General features: G+C 32.2%; 1 protein-coding gene across 1 annotated transcript in view; it reads left to right on the top strand.

Annotated features, from left to right (window-relative positions):
• LOC143248965 (papilin-like) overlaps nucleotides 1–26614 on the top strand; it is a 146239-nt gene that overhangs the window by 61184 nt on the left and 58441 nt on the right. Inside the window, exons 11-18 of the mRNA XM_076498023.1 lie at nucleotides 184–310; nucleotides 2720–2930; nucleotides 7714–7884; nucleotides 16305–16478; nucleotides 17185–17364; nucleotides 17761–17902; nucleotides 19677–19857; nucleotides 21022–23499. Of these exons, the coding sequence (XP_076354138.1) occupies nucleotides 184–310; nucleotides 2720–2930; nucleotides 7714–7884; nucleotides 16305–16478; nucleotides 17185–17364; nucleotides 17761–17902; nucleotides 19677–19857; nucleotides 21022–23499 (3664 nt within the window). The remainder of the gene's footprint in view (nucleotides 1–183; nucleotides 311–2719; nucleotides 2931–7713; nucleotides 7885–16304; nucleotides 16479–17184; nucleotides 17365–17760; nucleotides 17903–19676; nucleotides 19858–21021; nucleotides 23500–26614) is intronic.

Raw genomic sequence — 26614 nt, 5'->3', positions numbered from 1 at the left:
AATCTTATTCCTCTAGTAGTGGTAGGTTTGGTTGTTTTCTGAAAAAACATGTTATTCTTATTTCCTAATAGTTAGTACTGCCATCTGAAGAGCATTTTATTCATACATCTCCTGATGATAAGTACTGATCTGTTCCTTGTTCATTTAGTGAAATCTGATATTGACTTTTATTGTCCTCAACAGGTTTCCAGAGACGATCAGTCAGGTGTTTACGAAAAAATGGATTTGAAGTAGTTCCTGAATATTTATGTGATCCACTTTTGATGCCCAGTACCAATCGTACATGTAACACAGATGCTTGCCCTGCAAGGTATTCTTTATATATTAATTTGATTTATGTTTCAATTCTCATTACATCATCTTCCATGTTGATGTTGGGTAGTTTGTTTACCATTAGATACGACTAAGAATATATGATCAAAAGTAAACTATAAAGATCAAAACTGAAACAATTTAACAGTTATGAAGATAATCCTATTAACAACCTGACTACAAATTATTAATGTGGTACATCAATACACCCAAAATCCTCAGTTGTTTAGTATTATTACTGCTAACATTATGTCTGTCTCTAATATATAATCCTAATGTTGAATAGCTCTTGAGGTTCGGTTAAAACCCTTCACTAAGGTCTTGCATTTTAAAAGTCATCCATTCTATCATTGAAACACTGCTCTTTTTAATGGTAACATTCAAGCTCCATAACAATCCCACAAATGCCAATCAGGCATAATATTTTTTTTTAAAGATGCTTGAGGAGACAATCATAGGTGGACAAGTATACTATTGGCACTAATGAGATAATTGGTCATGATAAGACCTCAGAAGTACCATGTGAAATAAACATCTGGCATCACCAGGATATGTGGAAACCAGCCTAAACAGAAAACATAGAGATTGGATATAGGGTGAAGCAAAAAAAAAAAAAAGTTAGAACTTATTTAAAGAATATGGAGGCAAGTCACCAGTCATTATAGCCACAACTTTCCTACACCACAGGTAGTGAAAGAGCTGGTGGAGCATTAAAGCTTCCCACAAGCAATACAAGAAGGCAGCTGGAAGGCATTAAGCAAGCTTTTGTCAGGATTGCAGAAAAAAATGAGCCATAAGTAGGCAGTACCATCAGCATACTCTTTCCAACTTAATCATATGCAGTACTGCAAATAATTCAAAGTGGTTGTTCCCCAGTTATATGGCAGAAATAAAAGAAGCTGCATAATAAAACCATCACCTGGTTGTATATATCAAATCATACAAGGGTAAATTTAAACATGAATGTTGATGAGCTTGCAATAAAAGTCCTATATCAAATTCTGTACAATTCTGCTGGAAAGACATTGATACCCTGTGTTCTGGTAAGTTGAAAACAACAACCATAGAAGGTCTTCATTGGCATTCAAAAGGAGTGAGACTGCTGAAAAAGAAAGTACCATATAATGTAGCTTGAAAAAAAAAGAGAAGCCTATAGGAAGTATACACCCGCAAGGCCTCTACTAACATACTAAAGCTACTCTTCTACAACCCATGAGGCAACCAGTCTCCATATGAGGGATTTTAATCTACTTTTCAATTGAAACATTCAACTTTTATTCCTAGACGCAGTACCGAGAACTGTATTGAATGTGTTTCACAAAATGTAATAAAGTTGGTATTGAATTACAATAGTTGAAACCATTTTATGAAAAAATAAGAATTAATCTTAAGCTCTGTCTATGCTGTTTTGTAAGATTCAGCAAATTCTCCAGTGTATAATGGCTTGTAAGTGTAAACATGCTTGGCATCATAACTTACCTAGAGTATTTGCATTTGAAAATACAAAACGTACAATCTGACAATTTAAAATGTGTACTGTATTAGAATAACTTAAATTGAACATTTTATTAATAATATCTAGATAAAAGTCCAAATAATGTATATGTTTTTTATGATGAAATAACCATTTCCAAGTTCATTTCTTACAAATAATTAAGTTTAAAAGTATCAAAAAGGCCTGGAAATTCCTACAGAAACTATTAGCAGTATAAATGTATGCTAAACTACTGTGTTTAATTTTATCTTTTTTATGTTATGAGAGAAAACCCATGTTCAGATAAATTTAAATGAGTAATTTATTGTCTTATACTTTCACTTATTGGAATTTCTTATATTTGCTGAAAAACATAAGCAAATTGTGCAAAAATATTGTGAAGTAGGTAATATATAGCCTTTAGGAATTTGTTTAGGGTGAAACAGTTTATTGTCATCACAGAAACATTCACTACTAAAATAATTAACATACGATATTTTTAAAAGGACCTGTTGTAGCTAATATATTAATAGAATGAACTGTATAAAGATATTACGAACAATGAAACATTGTGATTGTTTTATCCTTAAAACCCTAAACGTATTTTGCTTGGTTTTTGTTTCCAATCAGTGGAATAATTGATGTGTTTTTATTACAAGACTTGTTTAAGCATTAATTATGTATTAAGATCTTTTTGATTACATATGATGAATTCTTAACTTTTAATGTTTTTCTGCATTGGCTGTGAGCAAGGTGATAAAATGGTTATTTTGTAAAATGACAATTACAGAAATACAAATAAAGAACTTCTTGGTCAAAATTTCCTTTCCTTCTAAACCTAGTTTTTATACAGTGACTTTATGAATTAAAAATGATTTTAGAAAGAAGTCTCTAGGTTTAAGCCTCATAACTGATCAAATGTTATGCTTACAGGTGGTTTGTTGGTGAATGGGGGAATTGTTCAAGAGCATGTGGAAGAGGTGTTCAGTTTCGTCTTGTTTACTGTCATCAGCTTACAGAGAATGGTGTTGTTGTTGCTTATGACAAACAGTGTGAACATAAAGATGGTTCTAAACCTAGTTTTATTCAACAGTGCACAACTGGGCAAAAGTGCCCAGCATGGCATGTTGGAACCTGGGCTGCTGTAAGTAGTGTATTAAGTATGATGTTATTTGTCATTTTATTAATATGGACAAAACACTTATAGCATGGTTAACTGACTTTACTACACAACATCTGTAATAAGGATATGGGGAGTTTGTTTTTCTGATTGAGTGATTAAATGCAAAGCTACACAATAAGCTGTCTGTATTGTGAATATGATGGTTATCAAAACCAAAGTTTTAGGGGATGTAGGAAGAATAATGCAGAAGTAGGATACAAATATTGATTTTAAACTTTGCAGAAATTAGTAAGTGTAATGTGCTAATGGTTCTATGCTCACACAACGTTTTTAATTCACCTTCAAATCACTCTTTGATGATTTTTATGATTTCATAAAAATATGAAGAGTGAAATAAAACAGAAAACTTCTTCATTTATCCAGATATATTATTACTTAAAGTACACTTGTAAGTTTAAACTGAATAAGAATAAAGTTCCACAATAATGCTAACTATTGTTGGCATATTTTAACAGTCTGTTTGGCTGTGTCTTTCTCTATCATGTCCACATGTCATTTTTAACTACAATAAAAATAATTTTCAGCTTGTAAATACAATTGCAACATAATTATACGTTAAGTACTTGGCAATATTAAATTTTTAATGTATCGGCTTGATCTATATGTTTTTAATAATGACAGTTTTCATAGATGTTTTCACCAGCACTTTAACAGTAAAGTTTCAACAACACCCACTTCAAGTGAGTTAAATGCAATGAATGAACAGTAAAATTTCACCAACATCAACTAATAATTTTGGAAGTTTCAAAATAGTTAAAACTAAACAAAACTGAAAGGTTAAATATTTTATAAAATTCAGAACTAAATGTTAAAAACAGGATATGGAGTGCCCATGTCATCAATAGGTTTGTTTCAAGATTGTTGGAGGAAACTGTTATACAAAGAAAGGTTACTGCCAGAATGGGCGTTAGGTGTATGAAAAATATCACATAACTTTGGAGAATGAACATAAAAATATGCTACAAACTTATAACTGAAACTTGCACATATTGTAAACTTTAGAATAATTTTATGTGTACATGAAAATTGGTATTTAGGCTTACCTGTAGTTAACTGTTAAAAAGACATTCTACATCAGACTATAGTAAGTTGATTATGTTACTTTAAAATGATTTTGAACATGCAAGTCACATGACAGTCAGATGATCTAAAGCCTCAATGGAATGGCATGTATCACAGTTAGTTTATGACAATGTTTGACAATTGTAGGTAGTGTGATGTCGCCAAATATTGTTCATTTTTAAGAAAGGTTTATAATGGTCCTTTTGAATGCAAAATATTCTTATACATAAATCATAAAGATGCGTACAGCTTGGGGTCTTCAATTTTCCAAGACAGAGGTATCTGTTATATTTAATGACATTGTTTAAAATGTGTAGGTAGTGTGTTGTCACCAACTACTAATCGCTTTTAGGAATTTCCCATTTACATAATGACAATGGAAAACAACGTGCAAATGTGCAACAAGTCATTACTTAGATTTGGTAATCATGGTGTATATTCTTGTAACAGACGAGTATACATGAACACATAGATCAGTGTTAACAGCTGTTCAAGGGTGTTGGGGAACATTATGCAACATGATTAAGAAGTACCATAGTCTGGAAAAGCAGCACAAATCACATGTCCACACGTTGATTCCATGACATATTTGTTTAACTATTGCATACATCAAGAAGCTCTAGAACTAAACAGATATTTTCATTTTATTCCATATGAATACTTGCCATTCAAATCAATGAATCTATGGGCATCTGTACGAAGCAGATGCTCATAAAGCATATTCTTTAAACTACACAGATTATGTAAACCAGTAAGGAGGATGGTTGTAATTTTGGTTGAATCTCATAGTATTATTCACATACTTCTAATAATTTAGGTTACGAATTTTTGAGTTTAAAAGATTTAAATACATCACAAGTATTACACAATAAAACACCATCTTAAGAGGCTTTAATGTAGTTTTTTAGTACCCATAGTTGAATTTTACAGTGTGCTGTAATATTTTTGAGTTGGTGCTGTTGCTGATGTCCTTCCACCAATGCAACCAAAACTAGAGCCAAGTTTTTGTTCTACTTGGTATAAATTCTATCATTGTTACAATCCATTCATCTTTAATTTTTGGGTTGAGGGTTTCTAAGTTTGGCTTTATAATACTTTTAAATATCTAGCTGTTCTTTTTGATAAGCATCTTATTTGGAAGCCTCAAATGGTGAATATCAATTAAAAAGTCATCTTCAGTTTCCATTTACTCTGTTGGTTGTCAGAAACTATGTAGGTTTTGAATCTGCTCCTCCTACTGCATGCATATATATATCTTTTTCTTATTTTAACTTGGGAGAGCAGACATCTTTCCAGAACTGTGTGCAGGCAGTGAAGGGTGATATAGATGTGGGACATTATGGGCTTGAGCACCTACATCTTGCTCTTCTACTTTCTAGGCTAATTGTGTCTATTTCATAAGTGAGACTAGCAAATTGGAGGTTAAAACTGATAGACAGTGTATCCCCACCACAATGTGAGTCCTACTTCTCAGTCACCTCCAAAACTAGGAAACATTTTATAATCCCGCATTGTAAAATGTACCCTAGGATCCTTTTTAAAAAATGGAGCATATTTTGTTTAATTTTAATATGTTTTGTTTTGGCTTAAATATTTATGGTTATAATATATTTACTATACAAGATATTCATGTCTCACATATGGTCATGCTGCTTGTTTTCTGCTTCCTCTACCTTTTTCATCATTTTGTAGTACCAAAATGTCATGAATGAACTTCTCTTTACTTTTGGTATAAAGCGATCTAGCCCTAAACTGTAACTCTTTAACTCTTTCTCCATTCTACCAGTTACATAGCACCTTTCTAACCTTTGAACCTTTTGTATTTACTGCTGCTGTTTTCTGAATTAAAATGTTACATTTGCTTTTCTGCCATCAATGCCAGTGAGAATGCCTTGCAAAGCCTTACCCTTTGTTGATCATTTATTGAACCTATAGGACATGCCATTTCCACCATATAATTTCACATATAACTCCTCGCTACAAACAGAACTAGCAGGTTATATTTATCCTGATAACTGATAAATTGAACTGACTGTTTCGTCTCTCATCTATATATTTTTTCCCACACGTTACTGATATCATACCTGTCCTTCTGATATTTTGGTATCTTTACAGCCATGTCATTTTTGTCTTAATCTCTTAACCATCACCTATGACCTTCTAGCTCTGTACTTTCATTCATCTTTTGACCAAAGAGAGGGTATAACCCTCTCTTGGCTTGTTAACCTCACTCTCTCTTCTAGCCTGGATTAAAATAACAATACAGATATTTTATTATCTCTGGAACCTTTGAATTTATTTTCTATAATGTATCAAAATTGAAAATTCTATCCTTGCTTATACACTTTATCCTCCAGCCAAACATTCTCTGTACCTTATACCTTCCATAGATTAACTGTTGGATTTGCACATTATGTCACTGCTTACCTTTGATCCTGATTGTGTTGCCCACCCAATTTCACATTTCCCAGATGATATTTACCCCGAGGATCCAGCACCTGAAGTGCAGAACAGATCAGAGAATATATTAAGCTTTTATGTCACAGATGTATTTTAATTTTTACCTCAGATGAAAAGAAAAGAAAAATCTAGAATATCATCATCAAATAGTTGGTTAACTACATAATGCTAAATAATAACTTTGTGGGATGTCATAATATTATTCACTTTTTTTTTATCCTTTAACTGTTTATGGCTGTTGGGAGCTCCTTAGATGCTGATGCATCATTGGTAACTCTTGGACAGATATACTTATGGGTGCCCATCTTTCTCTCCATGTGGAAGTCTCAAATTTAGCAGTTAAAAGACTAGAGGAAATGCAGCTAGTTATACCAACCACTAGGTTATTCTGTTATTAATGAATAATTGGATTGACCATCACATTATAAGTACCCCATGGTTGAAAAGGCAGGTATGTTTGTTTATGGGGGCTTTGAACCTAAACCCACAGATTGTGAGTCAAGTGCCATAAACATTAGGCCATCCCAGGCCTATTATTCACACTTTAAATACTAAATGGTGAGTTAATTGACTTAAAAACAACATAAATATTAAGTACACATAATCACTTACACACAGTAGGCCATTGTACATGAAATTCATATGTTAACAAGGTTGTGGATATATTCATATAGACAAAAAATCACAATGTCCTCAATCTTCTTGTAATATATAGGTGTAATTTTACAATCTATTGAATGAATATACAAAGAACAACATGTGTATTGTCAGAAGACTAGTTCTTACTGCATACTTGTATATTTTTATACAAACATCACAGAAAACACACTTACTTGATGACTCCATAATGGTCTTGAATTCATAACAATAATATATTAATCTCTTTCATGCTTAAAAGGCATGTATAGCTAGTTTTCAGTGGCACATATGGATAAAAATGTAACATAATTTCCTTGAATGGAATATCAGTCCAGCACAGGCTGATCCCCAGCTACACATTATACAGTTGGATAGACTGAAACATTTGGGTTATTGTTTTGTAAAATAAGCTATAATTAAAGGTGTAAAATATCAATGCTCTTTATTTAAATTTTAAACTTTTTAAAGTGTTATGGATTAATCTCTTATATACTGGTTAAGAATGTATACATATAAATATATAAAACAATTATGACAAATAACTAGTTTTCTTTTGTTTTTTTTATAAAATTGTGACCTATAGTGCAACAGAATCTGTGGAAATGGAAACCAGACAAGGCAAGTAGCATGTCGAAGAGACAAAGAAGAGGTGTTGGATTCCATGTGTGACCCTGATAGTCGACCTATCACAAGCCAGGCTTGTAATCTCGGCCCATGTGAAGGTGTAGAATGGATTCTTTCAGAGTGGAGTGGGGTGAGCACTTTTGTTTGTTTTTGACATTATAACCTTCAAACTTGGTATTTAGTCACTGGAAGTGCTTTGTTTATTTGTAGTTAAGTTCAAAGCTATACAATGGGCTATTTGTGCTCTGTCAACCAAGTGTATTGAAACCTGGTTATCAGCATTCTAAGTTTCAGACTTGTCACTGAGTCACTGGGTGGAGACACAGTTTGTTTAGTCCTTTATGGTTTTGCAACCATGATTAAGTCTTTTTTTCTAAGTTTACTCACATTTCTACTGAAGACAGCTTTCAGAAAAAATGTAGTTTCCATAAAGTACCTCTTTTTATAATCATGTTTTCTCTGGATGTTTATGCACAATACAACGTAGTTTTGGGCAATGGAGTATAACAACTAAAACTTACAAGTTACAATGGTTGTCAATCATTTTCTGCAATGAACTTCTATAAAATGATTGTTGAAAAAAGAAAGTAAATGTATGTAGTTAGTGGGATACCCTAGACACCATGAGCTGAGTTGTTCCTTGGTGGTAGTAAGAAATGATGATGATGTTGTAGCTCTACAAAGTAGAACCAGAAGGCGCATTGCTAGGCCTCCATGACACGTGATAGGCAGAAGTTGTTATGTAGCCACGACAAATGCCTGTTGTGAAAGAGCACAATGATAGATGTCATTTTACATCATAATTCGAATTCTACTCTCTGTAGTCTATACCAGAAGCTATCTTATTAAGGAAGGGTATAACATAATACTTCAATACCAGAGAGCTTGTTACTATAAGCAGATTGGAAAATGCAACTTCTTTAGGCAGACAGTATTACTGTAGGCAGATGCTGCTACTAAGGTTCTGTAGATGAACATTGTTACTTAGAACATTGTTTCTGTAGGTGGACAATATTACAATAATTCGAAGGATGATCAATTAATCAATGTTTTCCCTTTTTTGCATAGCATACTTTTTTACAATACAGTATTACTATTTTCACTCTATACTTGTTTTACTAGTTACGCTTTATGGATTAAATACATTTTTGTGCTATTTCTCTACTCATATAATTATGATCTGTATTCTATATAGTAGTAAATGAATTTTTGACAAGATATTTAATTTTACAGATGTTGACATTTACTTTATAGTTTTCATTTACATGTTATATATGTTTTACAAAGGGTGATAGTGTTTCGATAAGTAGACAGTGCTACTATGCATATTTTATGTTTTACAAAGGCAGTTGATGTTACTAGATGGATTGGGTTACAAAAGTTCTATTAGCAGATGGTCTTACTAAGAATAATGCTGCTAGGGCAGAAGGTATTCCTATAAATGGATAGATCATCAGGATACAGAAGTCATTACAGGATGTCTCAGACTGATTCAACATGTGATTGCTTCATCAAGTAAAACCAACTATATATATATATATATATATATATATATATAGCATAGTGTATCATATGCCCTAATTTATCCTTTATTAAAGGATAAATATTAAAGTCAACAATTTACTTCGCATACTCTTACAATTGTTTTGAAATGATTTGATTGTACACAGTTTATAATTTTTATAAATATCGAATAAGACAGCTGATTGTGTTTTTAAGCATAGATTTAGTACACATTTAATGTATTGATTATTCTTTTTACTTCTACATTTAATTTGTAAGATATACGTTTTGCATTTCCTGACTATCTATATGAAAAAAAAACTTACTGATAATTCATTTCTGAAATGAATATACTGAATAACATATAAACGCCCTGAATAGGATGTTAATTTAAATCTTTAAATAATATTCCATAATTTCATGTTTAGCATTATAAGTTGACTTGTTAAACTAAAGTGTGAAGAATCCATGTTTAAATAATTATTTTAACTTTTATTATTTTTACCCCTCTGTAGATATTTCACAAATTTTTGCATAGAGCTTGTGTTTTATAGCTTAAACATTATAAATATAGGCTTGATAAATAGCATTCTTACCATATCAGAAAACGAATGTTTACTACAGACAGGTCACTCACATATAAAGATATGGCTGTGTACAAAGTTGTAGCTGATTAAATAAACTTAGGTGATCAAGATTTAATGGTAGTAAAGGTGTGAAAGTACATATGGCCATCCTCTTTCCTAATACACATACAATACACAATTTTTAGTAAAACATTTATGTGGGGGTTACTTTTATGAAATATAAACAACAACAGTTTTTTTAATCGCAGTACAAAATAAAACCTAAACATTTGTTCAGTCCAGTTTTTGATTAGTATAATCAGTCACTCTCAGCTAGCCAAACTACCGAATTTTCTTAAATCACAAACAATACTTAGAAATGTCTAAAATCATAGTATCTGTGGTTTTGATGTAAAATTAAAAATATATTATTTGAAATACAATTTGGTTTGTTTTGAATTTCACACAAAGCTACACAAGGACTATCTGTTCTAGATGCCCCTAATTGAGCAGTGTAAGACTAGAGGGAAGGCAGCTATACACCACCACCCACCACCAACTCTTGGGTTACTCTTTTAACAACAAATAGTAGGATTGACCATCACATTATAATGCTCCAACGACTGAAAGGGCGAGCATGTTTGGTGTGACGGGGATTCGAACCCACAACCCACAGATTACGAGTCATGTGCCTTAACCATCTCACCATACCAGGCCTATTTGAAATATGAAAAATTCCTTTATATTTTCTTTACATAATGCCTCTAATTGTATTTTATTTATGTTTATTGTATTGAAACTATTGATTTATATTCTAAAGTAACTGGAGTACCTGCACCCGTAGACAAAGTTATGTGAATTCATGTTTAATGAAAGGTTAGCTTAGGACATGAAAAGTTACTTCCCTTACATGTAATTGTGAAATCACAAATTTATATCTCTTCATCAACAGTGGGTGAAGTACTGGTAAAAAAAACGCAAAAACAGCCATAAAACTACAAAATTGAAAATGTGTACGTATCCCGCATGATGTAATGAAGATCAATCCATATCTTACAAAGTAGTTACCTGGACATAAAACAGACAGTAGTATTATACTTATATAGACTAGCTGGAGTACATATCTCCTGTACAGAAGATATATAAATTTATGATTGATAAAAGATTATCTTAGGACATCAATTTTTTTGTGTGTAAATCTTTATATTTCATCTGTTATTTTCTCTACCCTATCTCAAATAGGGATTGCTTGGTTTGACTAACCTAATAATCATCAAAAAGAAAAAAAATATTAGATTTATATTACCCTTTTTCTCTTTATAGAATCACTTCAGATTGTAATATGAAACTACATTCTTTTATCTTAAGTAGCTTTAAACTTGTAACAGTATACATCTATCTATAAATAAATTTTATTGTTTTATTGCCCTTTTGATTGCCCTTTGAACTACATCAACTATTATCCACACCATTATAAATTGTAAATCACTACAGGCATGTGCAGCTTATATTAGGCCACTGAATTACATTACCTACAAACTACCACATGCTGCTTGCATGTGTGTCTTGTGAATCGTGTTTATTATATTATTATTTATTTCACCTAATCTAAACTTAACTAACTGAAAAAGATTCATATTTTACATTGTAGTTACTTTTATAATAATAAATAAAGAATGAACATGAAAAACAAGAAGTAAAGTACTCAATCAAATTTATTTTTTCTTGTTGTTGATTTTGGATTTAAGCCTATTTTTTATGCTAATGGCAGTAATGCATTACATAATTTTTATTTAATCAAATAATGCACAAAAAACAGACTAATAACATGCAGAAAAGTACACAATTTGCTCTAATAGTAACAATTATTTTGGCTTTCTAACTATGTAACGACAGCTATTATAAATATATCCAAGCCAGCCATAGAGATTTCCGTGATTGATACTTATCTATTCAGAATACAATGTAATACAATAAATCATTTGATAGATGAAGACTTTGTCTTTCTAATTATTATATGTAATATACAATTAAACATAAAGAACTGTTAATAAATTCTAAAAGAGAGGATGTAACATGTAGTTGACAGGCAAGGTCTGACTTTTTATCCAATGGCTCTATAACCAAACAAAATTTAAGGCTATAAAAATTATGGTTTGTCTGAACAATGATAATTTTAGAGTTAGTAACTTACATTTTAATCTCATACTTTTTAAAGGGGTGGTGAATAAAATAGAGAAGAGAAGATGCCTAGAGAAAATGTGTCACGTGTATCACATTAGGGGAAGTTCAGGATTTTTGAAAATATTCCTTGGTATAATTAAGAACTTAAAACTTATATAAAATTAACATATGGATTATTAGCTAAGATTTTATGCTATATTAATCGGTATAATACAAATAAAAAGTAGTTTAAAAGTTTTTGAATGTAAGACACTAAAACTTTATGTCATGCAATAAAGAATGCGTAGAATAAGAGGGCTAAACTGTATAACTCGCTTTAAGATATCACCAATTACAGCTAAATTAATGATCATACAGTTAGACTATACAGTTAGACTATACAGTTAGACTGTATGATCATTAATTTATGAACTCAAAGTGAAACTGGTTGCAGCAGCAGCAGCATAGTTTGAGATGAACTTCTTGTAGTGTTACACTAATCTCTAAACTGGGCTGGCTGCTGCTTGGTCATTTGATCTGGCATTTCTTGTATGTAGGTTAGATTCTTCTTTTCCATGGCTATCTATCAGTTGTTCATCTTGTGTCCAACGAAGTACAGCACAGAATAGCCAATATAGCTCTTAAATGATATAGTGGTAGACCTGCTGGCCTCACTTGCCCAAACAGCTCTTTGCATTTCTTCAAATAATCTTCTGGCTGTTTGAGTTAAACTGCTGTTCACTTAATACTCATCATTAGCAGTTTTCTACAACCTCTTCCTCTTTATGCTGTTGAATGTCACTGATGAGTTGAATAACCAAATGGCATCTTCTTGAACAGTTAATATCTCTCTGGTGCTACAAAGGCTGTCTTCTTATTAGATTATCTCCCCATTTGGATCTTTCAATAACCATTAATGAAGTTGACCTTGGTAAAAAACTTGACTCCATTTGGCTTTACCATGATAGCTTCTTGGTTTCCCATAGGTTTGGAGTCAAACTCCATGAAAAGGCTCATCTTTCAAAATTTCTACAATAGCAGTTTGAACCATCCCTCCTGTTAATGATTATCATCAGTGAACAGTAGGCTGAATTTGAAGGTTTAATGATTCTGGCTTCTTGCATTACTTTGAATTCTTGCTTAATTACGTTTCTCATTGCATAAGGCATCTTGTGGGGCTTTGCAGGAAACAAAATCCTTGTAAAGTGCCATAATGGCCTAGCAATAATACCATAGTAACATGCTTTCTAGTTCCACTTATGTTCAGTTATAGATGTCCACCCCTGATACAGCGGAGAGTCTACGGAGTTAAAATGCTAATATCAGGAGTCGATTTCCCTTAATGGACTCAGCATATAGCCAAATGTGGCTTTGCTGTAAAGAAAACACACACAGTTATAGATTGTATTCATGCTACTAAGCTACTACTTATTCTTCATCTGCTTATAATAAAGTATAATCTTGTCTTCTTTAGTTAAAAAGAAGGTTGAAGAAAGGAAATTTATTGAAACACTTTTGTAGTGTCTAGCAACATTAATGGGAGATTATGGACTGTAGTCTTTACACAAGGGTCCACAAGACTTGATATTCACTATGGAAATCATACAATGACTTAAAATTTCCTCTAGTCATAGTTTATGTCAATGTCATCTTCTGACATCATTCTTGCATACACCTGTAGGCCTTTTTCTGTGAGAAGTGGGCTGAGACAGACTGCCAGTTGCCTTTATCTCAGTTCTGACTTTGAGTGAATCTTTCATACCCTTCTAGTAAAGCATCAAATTTGGGCAGCTTTGGTTGGCTGGCTCTGATCCCATTATGATTCTGCGTCCTCTAGTTTCTGTCGAATTACCTTAGAATCTAAATCTGTGTTTTTATTCTCTCTGTTTCCAGTTTCTCTTCTTTCTCATTTTATTCCTTCTATTTTTTTGGTTTGTGTTTCATGCTTATTTCTCTTTTTACTATCTCTTCATCCCTGCCTCTCCTTCTCCCTCTTCTGTTGATGCTCTTATCTCTCTATGTCTTTTTGTTATGTAACAAACTCTTAAAGATCACCATCTTTGAAAACAAATCACTTGTCCCTCTCTATCTAGTTTTCAAAGTCACATGACATGGTTATATAGTGTGGTTGTGACCTTTACAATGTTTTTGTAACCACTACAACTGTGTGTATATAGCCTTCTTTGCCTCTGTTGTAACGCCTTCTTTTACCACAGTAAACTATAAAATAAAAGCATGTATTTTACACAGTCAGTACAGTAAAATTACTTTGACCATCATAACATGTAATCAGTCTAAACTGCCATACCCTTGGGGCTCAACAGTAAGTGTAAAAGCTTGTAATACAAAGGTAAAATTTTGATATCCATGGTGGACAGAACACAGAGATGTAGCATTGCACTTAACTACAAATGAATTAACGTGTTTTTTATGGTAGAGGTGACATCCAGGTATTGTAAAACCTTGCTACATCAAATAAATACATAACATGAAATATTTCAACTTGATTTTTACAATATATGTTAATTTCTCTCTCTCTCTCTCTGTATTAAAACATAAATTACAACTCTCTTACCATGTTTGAGAGAGATCAGCATAGCACAATAATGCACTACAAAACTGTGCTGACTCATGCAAGATTGTCAGTTTGCTTAGAAAGTTTTTTGAGGCATATTTACACCAAAATTCACCATAAAATTCACCAAGTGTAAGAAAGCAAACAAGAATTCCAAGGTTTTATCAGCTTATTTTTAAGAGTTCCTGGTTATCAAAAACAGGTAAATTGGATGGGCATTTTCCCTGAAATTTCAGTGGCTTATAATAGCGCAAAATGTAAGAACTGCAATACCCTTTCACTTGTTCATTTTTCAACTAAACTGTTCAAATTGTGAAATATTGCACATCTTATTTTGAAATACCACTTGATAATTAAAGAGCAAAGACTACCATTTTCACCCATAAGTAGTGCATGAATCCTTTGTATGAGAAAGTTATTCTGTCACATATACTGTATATTTACATCACATGCAAGCCACTCCTTTTTTCACTCGCTTATTAGTCTTTCATTCTAGGCCTAAGAGAATGTTTATCTTGGTCTTTGTCACTTGCCTCGCAGTGACTCAGCAGTAAATCTGAAAGCTTATAATGTTAAATATTGGATTTAAGTGCTCATGTTGGGAACAGCACAAATAGCTCATTTCAGTTTTGTGCTTTGCAACAACTACACCAAATCATGTCACTTTCTCAAAGTTTGTTCTTATTTTAGCCATGACTTTCTTTCCTGTTTGTCTCGCTTTGGGTCAGTTATACTTACCCTTTCAATCAGGTGAGTATCTGTTTATGACCTTTCAGCATTTGATTAACAAGAATATTTTACTGTATGGAGAACACTTGCATGAAAATTTAAAAAAAAAGTACCTACATATTTCTGATTAAATATATATTTTTAACTCGTTATAGAAGGTAAAATTTATGACTGTTTTAGTAATTGCCTTGTGTAAACTAAAAAAAGGAAACACTTATTAGGTTTACCATATTACAAATGAAGAAATCAAAGATAAACATAGAGCACACCACATTCTTTGGTGGTATTACATTTAATGGTACTTGTTTTTACAAAAAGAACTGCAAGCTATAAGTTAATATTCTCAGTTCAACTAATCTGAAGAGTATGGAGATATTTCTGAGGTTAATATAAGTCCCCTATTCAGAAAAGAAAAACATGTGAATCTGGTAGATGTATATCCTTGTTTTCAATTATCACTGGGTGTCAAAATAATTACAGTAAACTAGGATACTCAAACTATAAAAAAAAAGTCATTTTGACAGAAATTAATATTTCAATGTTATTGATTAATTCTAATAGTTTTTATAGGGACTTTTTCAAGTTTTTTAAAACAGTTGGCTGTCATAATTGACTAATGTTGAAGATGTCTTGCTGTTGTCAAGTTTCAAACTGTTAACTGAATAATAATTATAAGAGTATGTAGCATGAAATAATACAATAAACAAAAACATAAGTTAAACATTTACATTACTCTCACCTGAGACTTGACATTGTATTATTTTAAAATATCACTAATGCAAGTAATGAATATAGTCTCCATAGAAAAGAGAGCTTACTTATTGGTGCAAATGCTACATATATGTTTTATTAATGTTTTATTTGAATATAATTTTGTTATATATATATTTGCAACTTGATAACATGCAAACATACTTTTTTATCTTTGTTGCTATGCTAATCTTAGCGCTAAGAGATTACTGTATTATTTCTTCTAATGTCCTGAAATTCCATCAGTTTTTTTTTCATTAACAGTGTGACACATCTTGTGGCTTAACTATGGAGTCTCGGGAAGTTCAGTGTGCTAATCGGGAAGGTAAAGTGTTCCTTAATGAAATGTGTGACAAAAATCAACTCCCTGAAATTAGCCGTTCTTGCATAGATTCTCCTCCTTGTGAATCTTTATGGTTTGCCTCTGAATGGAGTGAAGTAAGTATTTTCAGCCTGTCTAAAATATTAAATTTCATTATTTTTGTAATTTTTGTGAAGAAGAAAAACATTAAGAATCTTTAAAGTCGATTTTAATACACACAATACATTGGCTTATATTTGTAATTAAGAATGCAGATATTTTTTGAAAGAGATGCTAATTTATACTTTTAAAGACTTATGAACATTTTCTCCTATGTTGTGCTTTCTCATATAATAAGGAAAAACGACAACTAATATAGTTTTGTGGTATGTTACATTCAAGAAAATGTCATCACTTTATATCTGATAATAAGCTTTACCGATCTCTGCATATATTGCTATAGCTCAATCTTTTCACTGCTTCAACAGGAAGAGTGGAAAATATACTAACTTTTCAACTCCTGACTCTGTACCAAGATGTATCATTACATTCCAAGTAATCCTTATCACATCCAAACTTCAAAATTTATGGCTGTAGCTCATGGAATATATATATTGAACCAATTATGAAAGAGAGGAGAACTTGCAAAACTAACTGTAATAAATTGCAATGGAAGACTTTTTTTTTTTTTTCTTCTACATTTAAGTTTAAGCCTTAGTAGATGTGGAGATATTTAACCATTTATGAGATCCAAGCTTTTGTACAAATACTAAGATTTTATAAAGGAAATGGAGTACTATGAAAAAGAAAAGCTATAAATGATTAATTCTCCTTCATTTTCAGTGCTCTACCAAATGTGGAGAAGGGATTCAGACTCGTTCTGTATTCTGTGGCTACTGGAAGGATGATAAAGTAGTAAAAGCTCCTGAAAGTCAATGTAACATCAATAAAAAGTATGCAACAACTCAAAACTGCACAGCACCTCCTTGTAAAGCATTGTGGTTTACTGGGCCCTGGAATAGAGTAAGTTATATGTGTAAATGTTTTGGTATATTGGAAATATTAGTATTTGTAAATAAATGTGATTTGACAGAAACTGTTGCAATCATGAAATCTAATAGCGATGCTAATATGCTTGAAATTATTTTTCATATTTTCCTTTTTACCAAATTACCTAATATTCAAATTTGAGTAATTTTGTTATAATTAGAGGAAGGTTTTAGGAAGAAATGCGTATCACTGGTCATTCAATCAGTTTGTAATGTGAAGCTAAACATTCTTATTTATTCTACATTTTGCTGTCATCATTTAAACCAATTTATTCAACGGTTTCAAAACTCATACACGAAATAATCTTACATATTTAATTTATATTAACTGTAATTGTACTATAAGGATTTTTTGTGTTTGATATGTTAGTGTTCTGTTCCTTGTGGAGGAGGGGAAAGAACAAGGAAAATATTATGCATTAGTGAAGATGATGTTGTTTCTTCTAAGAATTGTGATGCAAGTCTACGACCATATGATAAAGAACCATGCAAAATGCATCCTTGTGATGAAGGTATATGTGTAATTAAGAATTATACCAGCATGTGCTAAGTGAAGTTATACACTGTGTATTCTTGGTAATTTAAATTGTATAATGTTTGGGATCACTTTCTTGTTCTTTCTTTGGGTGATCATGGTTATGTAAGATGTGGAGTTTGTATTTGTTGTCTGAGAACAAAAGAAAAGGTTCTAGTAAGTATATGAAACTTATTGATTGAGAAACATGTTACATGGTTAACTGTCGATTATGTTTTTATTAATACAATCTAGATGATGTTAATTTTTGTTCTTTGGTCTTGGTTCAATACTTATTTTTAGTTTCTAATGTATGTAGCTTATTTCATTATTTTTTCCCTCAAAATATTTCTTGGTCAATAGCTGCATCTACTTTTTTCTTTTAATTCTCAGACAACAGAAACAAGTGTCACACTGTCCTGAGGAATCAGAATAAAAGTCATTCACGACATTATCCAAGTTAAATTACTGAAAAAAATGTCGGTATGACTTTGCATTTTAGGTTTATTACTAAATTCTATTTACTAGTAATGTTTTTAAAACAAAATGCTCATATCATTTAAGAAAGAAATAATAATGTGAGATTTATGTTAACCCATGATGTTACTCTTGGTTTTATCTTTATACTTAATGATTAGATTCTTTTCTTATTGTCATTTTTAAAGTTTTTGCATATTAATATAAAGCTTCAATCACAGCTAACCACATAGAATAAAACTGAAAATCAACTTGGTACAGGGTATAACTGGTTAAACATACTTTTCTTAAATACTGACTTATAAAGGTAAGAATGTATTGCCTTATCAGTTGAGTGCCCTTGCTGTTAACTATATTTTCACCTGTATGATATGAAAGAGCAATAAGAATCAGGGCTGTGAGATCTTCAGTTGAGTTTCAATTCTTATTTCTATTCATATGTTCTGTTAATATTGAAAATGTAATAAGCAACACCAAAATTAAAACCCAAACAATAGTCTTCTACCAAACATTTCAGGATTTAGTAATGCATATATGATTCATATAAGGATAATGGTGAAGTTGAAAATGAATTAGTAGGTTATGGAATATACAAAATTTTTAAAAGTAATATATTTTATTTGCAGTTACTGTATTTTTTCAATTTTCTAAATTTATTTTGGTTTTGAAACAAATATATTAACTGTTAGTGGATTTGGAAAATAAACCTATTAAATTTATAATAAGTTTTTAAAAAAAATCAGCATCCTTGTGATGAATGTATATGTGTAATTAAGTTTAAATTTTCAAAGATTTAACTCCCATTGGTAACAATGAAAACTTTTAGTTGGCTTACTTTGTAGTTAATATTGTCTTTAAGACAACCCATTCTACAGGATCTCCGAGCATACTTTCCAAACATTACCACCAGGCCTAACCACCTGTGTGAAAACAGACAGAGAGTCCACAGGCCCCAGATACACTGGGGTAATTGGTGAGAGGGAGCTGAGTTATAGTATACACTACACTCACTTGATCTCACAGACACATTACTTGCTTATATGAAAGTGTTAACATAAATAAAATTTCCACATTTTAATTCTTAGAAAGGTCCATTGTATGAAATTTTCTACTTTTAGTTTAACTGAGCTCATGAAAGATAGCACTTTAAAAGTGACACTTTTGAACTAGTCATGCATTATGGTATGTTGTTGTTGTTTTTTTACTGAATGTGAACTCAGCCATTTTAAATTACAAGTATGATTTTGCCTTTTGGGTATGACTTTGAATTGATTAAATATTAATGACTCCCCTAGATGAGATTATAATGGCAGGTGGTTGCAGAAAGACCAAACATGGCTGTTGCCCTGATGGGGTTACTCCAGCTGGACCAAACTTTTCACATTGTCCAAAACTCCCTCTACCAGAAGGTGGCTGTGAAACAACAGAGTTTGGTTGTTGTAATGATGGTGTAACTCCTGCTATTGGGCCATTTAAGTAAGTTAGATTTAAAAATAACAATCTTCAATTTCACACAAATAGAACAACATAAACTCTTCATTCAATATGGGAGTTGGCCAAACCTCACTTTTTATTATGTAAAAAACATATCTGCCTATATAGTTATTGCACAATATTATAGTGCCTTCTGCATAGTCTAAATTCTTCTGATGAAGTATTAGTAGTAGTTGTTTTAGTTGAAATAGTTGTAAGTTCCCAGACCTCTGTTGCATTAGCATGCTTTGCATGCTGATTGTGTTTTGCACAATATGTGTTGGCTTTTGATCTCACAAATAATAATCTTCCTTTCAAACATTCTGCAAATGGCCCTAAATTTATGGTACAAACTGAAAATTAGTACAGTTTCATTACTATTGACGGTATTTGTAATAGCATTACGTATCACTTAATTGACTAGCTTTATAATTTTCTCAAGTCATATTGTATTAAATAAAAAGGTTCAGTTATCCAAAATGTGCAATACAATCATTAGTATTGTTTATTTTTTAAAACAGAAAGCTTATCTTGTACTTGAATAAACTACTGTGTCACATAATTCTGTATCTGTTGTTTGGACATAATTATGAATGATATAATTTTGCAAAATTTCTATATCACAGGAATAAAATTCAAAATCATATCATATCTGTTACTGGTCAATTACAAAGGTTTATAAGTTTTTAAACGATTTTGAAACAAAATTAAAAGTTGCCAAAACCAGTATTGGTACTTTGATAAGGAAAAATTATATTAATAGTTGCAATTTTATAAGGTTAGTATGTTATCTTACTTGAAACGAACACAGGCCCGTGTGTTAAAACTACTAAGGAGTTTCAACACTAAAATCAGGGGTTTGATTCCCTTTGGGGGACTTAGCAAATAACCCATTGTGGCTTTGCTATATAAAAACACACACAGTAATGAGTTTTCTTTAATTAACACAAAAATAGGCTTCAAAGATTCAATTAAAATTAACATTGTATTACACAGCATTTAATCTCTAAGCAAAGTGTTTTTACTTTTCTCTTTTGAAGCTATTTTTGTAATAGTTACAAAGTTCATGAGTTTTCCCAGTATCAAATTTTTTTTTGTAAAAGTAATATTTTTATTTGGACGTTGTTTGATGATGTATTAAGCTTTCTTGTTTGATCCTACCCCTAGGGAAGGTTGTCAGATTGTGACCACCTGTAATGAGACAAAATTTGGCTGTTGTCCTGATGGCCTAACTCCTGCCAAAAACAAGAAGGGGAAAGGTTGCCCAGGTACTGAAGATTGTAAAAATACAATTTTTGGTTGCTGTCCTGATAGTATGACACCTGCACAAGATGAGAACCAGTATGGATGTTTCAATGAAACAAAGTGTCAGAATTCATTATATGGTTGTTGCCCAGATGGAGTAACATTTGCCAAAGACAAAAACCTTACTGGTTGCATAGAACCTTTATCTATTAAATGTCAATCATCAGAGTATGGATGTTGTCCAGATAATGGAACAAGTGCTTTAGGTCCTAACTTTTTAGGCTGTGATGACTTTTCTTCGGGTGAGATGTGTGAGATTTCCCCTCATGGTTGTTGTCCTGATGGTTTAACTTCAGCAACAGGACCTGGGAATGAAGGTTGTTCAGAAATTGATATTCCTTTTATTGTACCTGAAGAAAGAGAAGGGTCTGGTGAATGTGAAAGAAGTGAATATGGATGCTGTCCTGATGGCATATCAATAGCACAAGGATTAGAGTATGATGGGTGTGATAATATTCAAGGGAGTGGAGAGTCAGAAGCATGTATTGATAGTTTATATGGTTGCTGCCCTAATAATGTGACCAGTGCTAAAGGGCCAAATGGAGAAGGTTGTCTAGAACAAAATGTTACAGACATCTTGATTATTTGTATGGAAACACCATTTGGGTGTTGTCCTGACAATGTTACTGTTGCAGATGGACCAAATGGAGAGGGTTGTCTAGAACAAAATGTTACAGATATTTCCATTATTTGTAATGAAACATCATTTGGGTGTTGTCCTGACAATGTTACTATAGCTGATGGACCAAATGGAGAAGGTTGTCTAGAACAAAATGTTACAGACATCTTGATTATTTGTGTGGAAACACCATTTGGTTGTTGTCCTGACAATGTTAGTATTGCAGACGGACCAAATGGAGAAGGTTGTCCAGAACAAAATGTCACAGAAATTTTTATTATTTGTAATGAAACACCATTTGGATGTTGTCCTGACAACATTACTATAGCTGATGGACCAAATGAAGAAGGTTGTCTAGAACAAAATGTTACAGACATTTCCATTATTTGTATGGAAACACCATTTGGGTGTTGTCCTGACAATGTTACTATTGCAGATGGGCCAAATGGAGAAGGCTGTTTAGAACAAAATGTTATAGATATCTTGATTATTTGTGTGGAAACACCATTTGGGTGTTGTCCTGACAATGTTACTATTGCTGATGGACCAAATGGAGAAGGTTGTTTAGAACAAAATGTTACAGACATTTCCATTATTTGTATGGAAACACCATTTGGGTGTTGTCCTGACAATGTTACTATTGCAGATGGGCCAAATGGAGAAGGCTGTTTAGAACAAAATGTTACAGATATCTTGATTATTTGTGTGGAAACACCATTTGGGTGTTGTCCTGACAACATTACTATTGCTGATGGACCAAATGGAGAAGGTTGTTTAGAACAAAATGTTACAGACATTTCCATTATTTGTAATGAAACACCATTTGGATGTTGTCCTGACAACATTACTATAGCTGATGGACCAAATGGAGAAGGTTGTCTAGAACAAAATGTTGCAGACATCTTGATTATTTGTGTGGAAACACCATTTGGTTGTTGCCCTGACAATGTTACTATTGCAGATGGACGAAATGGAGAAGGTTGTCCAGAACAAAATGTTACAGAAATTTTGATTATTTGTAATGAAACACCATTTGGATGTTGTCCTGACAACATTACTATAGCTGATGGACCAAATGGAGAAGGTTGTCTAGAGCAAAATGTGACAGAAATTTCCATAAATTGCAGGGAGACACCATATGGATGTTGTTTAGATAATGTTACAACTGCTGAAGGACCAGATGGAGCTGGTTGTCCTGTAACAAATCTGACTGTGAACTGTTCTGAAAGTCTTTATGGATGCTGTCCTGACAATACCACATTAGCCTTGGGTCCTGGTATGGAGGATTGTGAAGTTTCTAAACCTACTGAATTTGATTTTCTTTGTTTACTCTCCCCATTTGGATGTTGTCCTGATGGTTTCACTTCTGCTGAAGGTCCAGAAAACCAGGGATGTTGTCTAGTAAGTGAGTATGGCTGTTGTCAAGATAATATAACAGCAGCACAGGGACCATCATTTGAAGGTTGTAAAGAAATAGATGTAACTGAACAGCCAGATAAACATATTCCACCAAATTGCTCAAAATTTCCATTTGGTTGTTGTCCTGATGGTATTTCTCCTTCTCAAGGACCAAATGATGAGGGATGTTGTGTCACTACACAGTTTGGTTGCTGTCCAGATAATCTAACTGCTGCCATGGGACCAGATAACCTTGGCTGTGGCTGTCAGACATTTCCTTATGGGTGCTGTCCAGATGACATTACTCCAGCATCAGGTCCCAGGTAAAAAAAAAAAAAAAAAAAGCTCTTTTAAGAGTGTTATTCATAAATAATATAATTTTATTATTTTACCATTTATTACCTATCTTGTGTACAAGATTCATATTCCTTTATTTTTTAGGGATCCACCCAGGCCTCCAGAACATGCACTTTTGGGGGGCCAATCTTATAGTTCCTTGGAAAATGTATTGTATAGTGGAGGTTATCAAAATATCACTGAATTCAGTAGCACATTTTTTATGTAAATTGAAAGGAAACTAGCAGTATCAACATATCTCAATTTATTTTATTATGACCTTGTATTCCATGAAAAAAAAGTAAAACTATTTCATTTTTTCAGATCACTTAAATGATTTTTTTCATATATGATCTTCAATTTCTCTCTAAAGTGTGGTATAACACAATATCTTTTTGTACCCATTTAAGCTAGTGTCTTGTAGTAATGCAAATAAATAATGCCAGAAAACTTATGAATCACTGCCAGTGTAATCTATTATTTTAGCTCCCTTAAAAGCAATGCCCTTAATAGAAATAAATAATAAACGAAAATATATGCATCACTCTCAGTGTAATCTATTCTTATTCTCATATAACCCACAACCATCTGCTGACACATTTTTCAATAAAATCTCAAACACTTTTGATGGAGAGATAATAAAATCATAGAATTTACATTATCAATCAGTTCTTTCATATAGAGAAAAGATTGTTAATTAGTTGTTCATGAACTTGAATTTGTTGTAAGCAAAATCCTCAAATAAGCAACATATAGAAAATATACAAATAGCTTTAAAATGGTTTAGGTGGTGATGAATTAAACTTAAGTTAGTGTTCTTTCCCAATTAAAATAAATAAAAAGGTATGCATCAATGTCAGTGTCCCAACCTTCACTTTTTTCTTATTTTTCCTTCATCCCTTTCTTCATCACTCTCCTGCACCTGCTTCACAATCTGGACCCTTCCAGCATGTGATCTTTGTTGCAAAGTGATCCTTAGTTCTAAAGATATAAATTGTTATGGGATAAAAAATCATACTGAGGCAGGTGGAGCATGGCCAGAAGTTGATTAGTGATCCTTTCAGTTCCCAGACAAGATCTCAGATTAGTCTTTTTCATATTTATCTTGCTGAATATTCTCACTGCCTCAACAGAGCAGTTGATATAGCAGTTAATGTATATGGTCAAAGAGGCCACATACATTAGGTAGTTCCTCTTTAACTCCAGGCATGATAGCAGTCCATTTTTTGCCTTTCTTGCTATGCCTGGTGAAATTAAGTAATGAAATAGATATGGAAAATGTATCAGAGAGCCCATTGTTAGAATTGTATTGTTATTTCTCTTTTTTAAATCATTGTTTTGTGTTCATTTAAAGTTATCATGCAGTTTTTTACCTGGTAGGATTTGTCAAGTTTCTTGATAACAAAACACTGACTGCCAAGAAATTAAAAAATCACCACCCAGACCACTTTATTCACAACAATTTTCTGATTTGTAAGTATGCTTATAATCACGACATTGTTCATTTTTATTTTCTTTTTTCCAACCCAAAATATCATCAACTAAAACAGTCTGTCTGCTTCTAATTTATTTACATCAATCGATACACTGAATGAAAGAAAAATTAAAAATAGTGTTCCTCACATTATGAAGTACTCCCTCTTTATGGACTGTACATTAGCAAATGTTTGATAACAGTAACCTACATGCAGAGCTGATACACACTGTGTGCTTGCTTTTCTGAGAAAATCTTGGGACAATACAACGTGAGAATACTCATTAACACCACACTGTGTATTGACTGAGTGTTTGGGAAAGTCACTGAAGAGCATAAACATTAGAGCAATTGGATCTTTGGAATGTCCCATTAATTTCCAGTAGGGAATTATCTCAATTGTTTGAATTGCACATGTCACTTTCAGAGGTGTTACAATAAGTTGAAAGTGGTAAACAAGCATATACAAATATTTACAAAATAAATAATCTATTGAACAGCTATGGAACATTCCATTTCATCAATTGACAACTTATTATTTTATAATATGCATAGTTTTGAGAAGTTATTACCTTAAACTTAGTTGTGGCTTGACAATCTTTATTGTCAACTGATTGGATTGCTTCTGAATGAGAAAAACTAGATGTTTTGGGATTTTTAGTAGAGATTAACTGGTTGAAAAACAATAGTCATGATGGCAGGTAGTTGTCATAATCAACTGGTCATTGTACCTGTAACAAATGGGGAGCATATACATCTTTATTAACAGTAAAAGCTAATATTTTGTGATTTTGGTCAAGTATCAAAAGTGACACAATGTAAGTGTCAATATTTGAAACAAACTTGTTAAAAGCACGTATGTCAAGCTGGAAGATAATAAAGTTGAACCAACACAATATGCATCATTTTTATCATAATGCATTTAAAGTTATTATTTCTTTTTCATTTTTTATGAGATGAAAAGTTGATCATTACATTCACAATTAATAAAGGTACAACTAGTAACATTTCGTAATAACACCAATTGAAAAAACAAGTTTCAGCAACTGAACTGAAGATTACTTTCTTTACAAAAACTTTCAAATGCTGTCACTTAATTTGACCTTCACTTGGAATACTTTGCTTTGTTTATAAAATCGTTTAGCCAAAATGCATAGAGGGTAGCAAATGTGTTCAAACTTATGACTAAAGTTAATGATGAATTTAGCCAATGAACCTCAACAATTTTTTTGTCTCTCACAGCAGTTACATAATACTATGTATTAATCATGTGTTAGGTGCAATTTTAGTCCCCGTTTTTATTTTACACCTGTTCAAATAAAAAATGTAAAAGAGATTATGATATTTTTTCATTGCATATCTATCGATAACTTCAACCATTTTAAATTTATTGAACTTCATATTACACTTTTTGTAGTCGTTACAGTTTCCAAGATTAAACTGTTAATAGTACTACACAATGACATCAGTGATATTCACAAATAACATACAAGCAGTAAGGTGTAGATTCTACGAACAACTTACAAGTTTGCAATTTTATTTGCCTGTTTTTGAAAAGTGTTGACAAACAAAACTTATATGTACATCAGTAAAATGTGTGAGCCTTGATGCAGGGTTGGTGTTGTATA

This window comes from Tachypleus tridentatus, chromosome 4 (assembly GCF_004210375.1).
Source record: "Tachypleus tridentatus isolate NWPU-2018 chromosome 4, ASM421037v1, whole genome shotgun sequence".
NCBI lineage: Eukaryota > Metazoa > Arthropoda > Merostomata > Xiphosura > Limulidae > Tachypleus > Tachypleus tridentatus.
The sequence above is the reverse complement of the archived record's forward strand: the minus strand, read 5'-3'. Positions and strand labels throughout refer to the sequence as shown.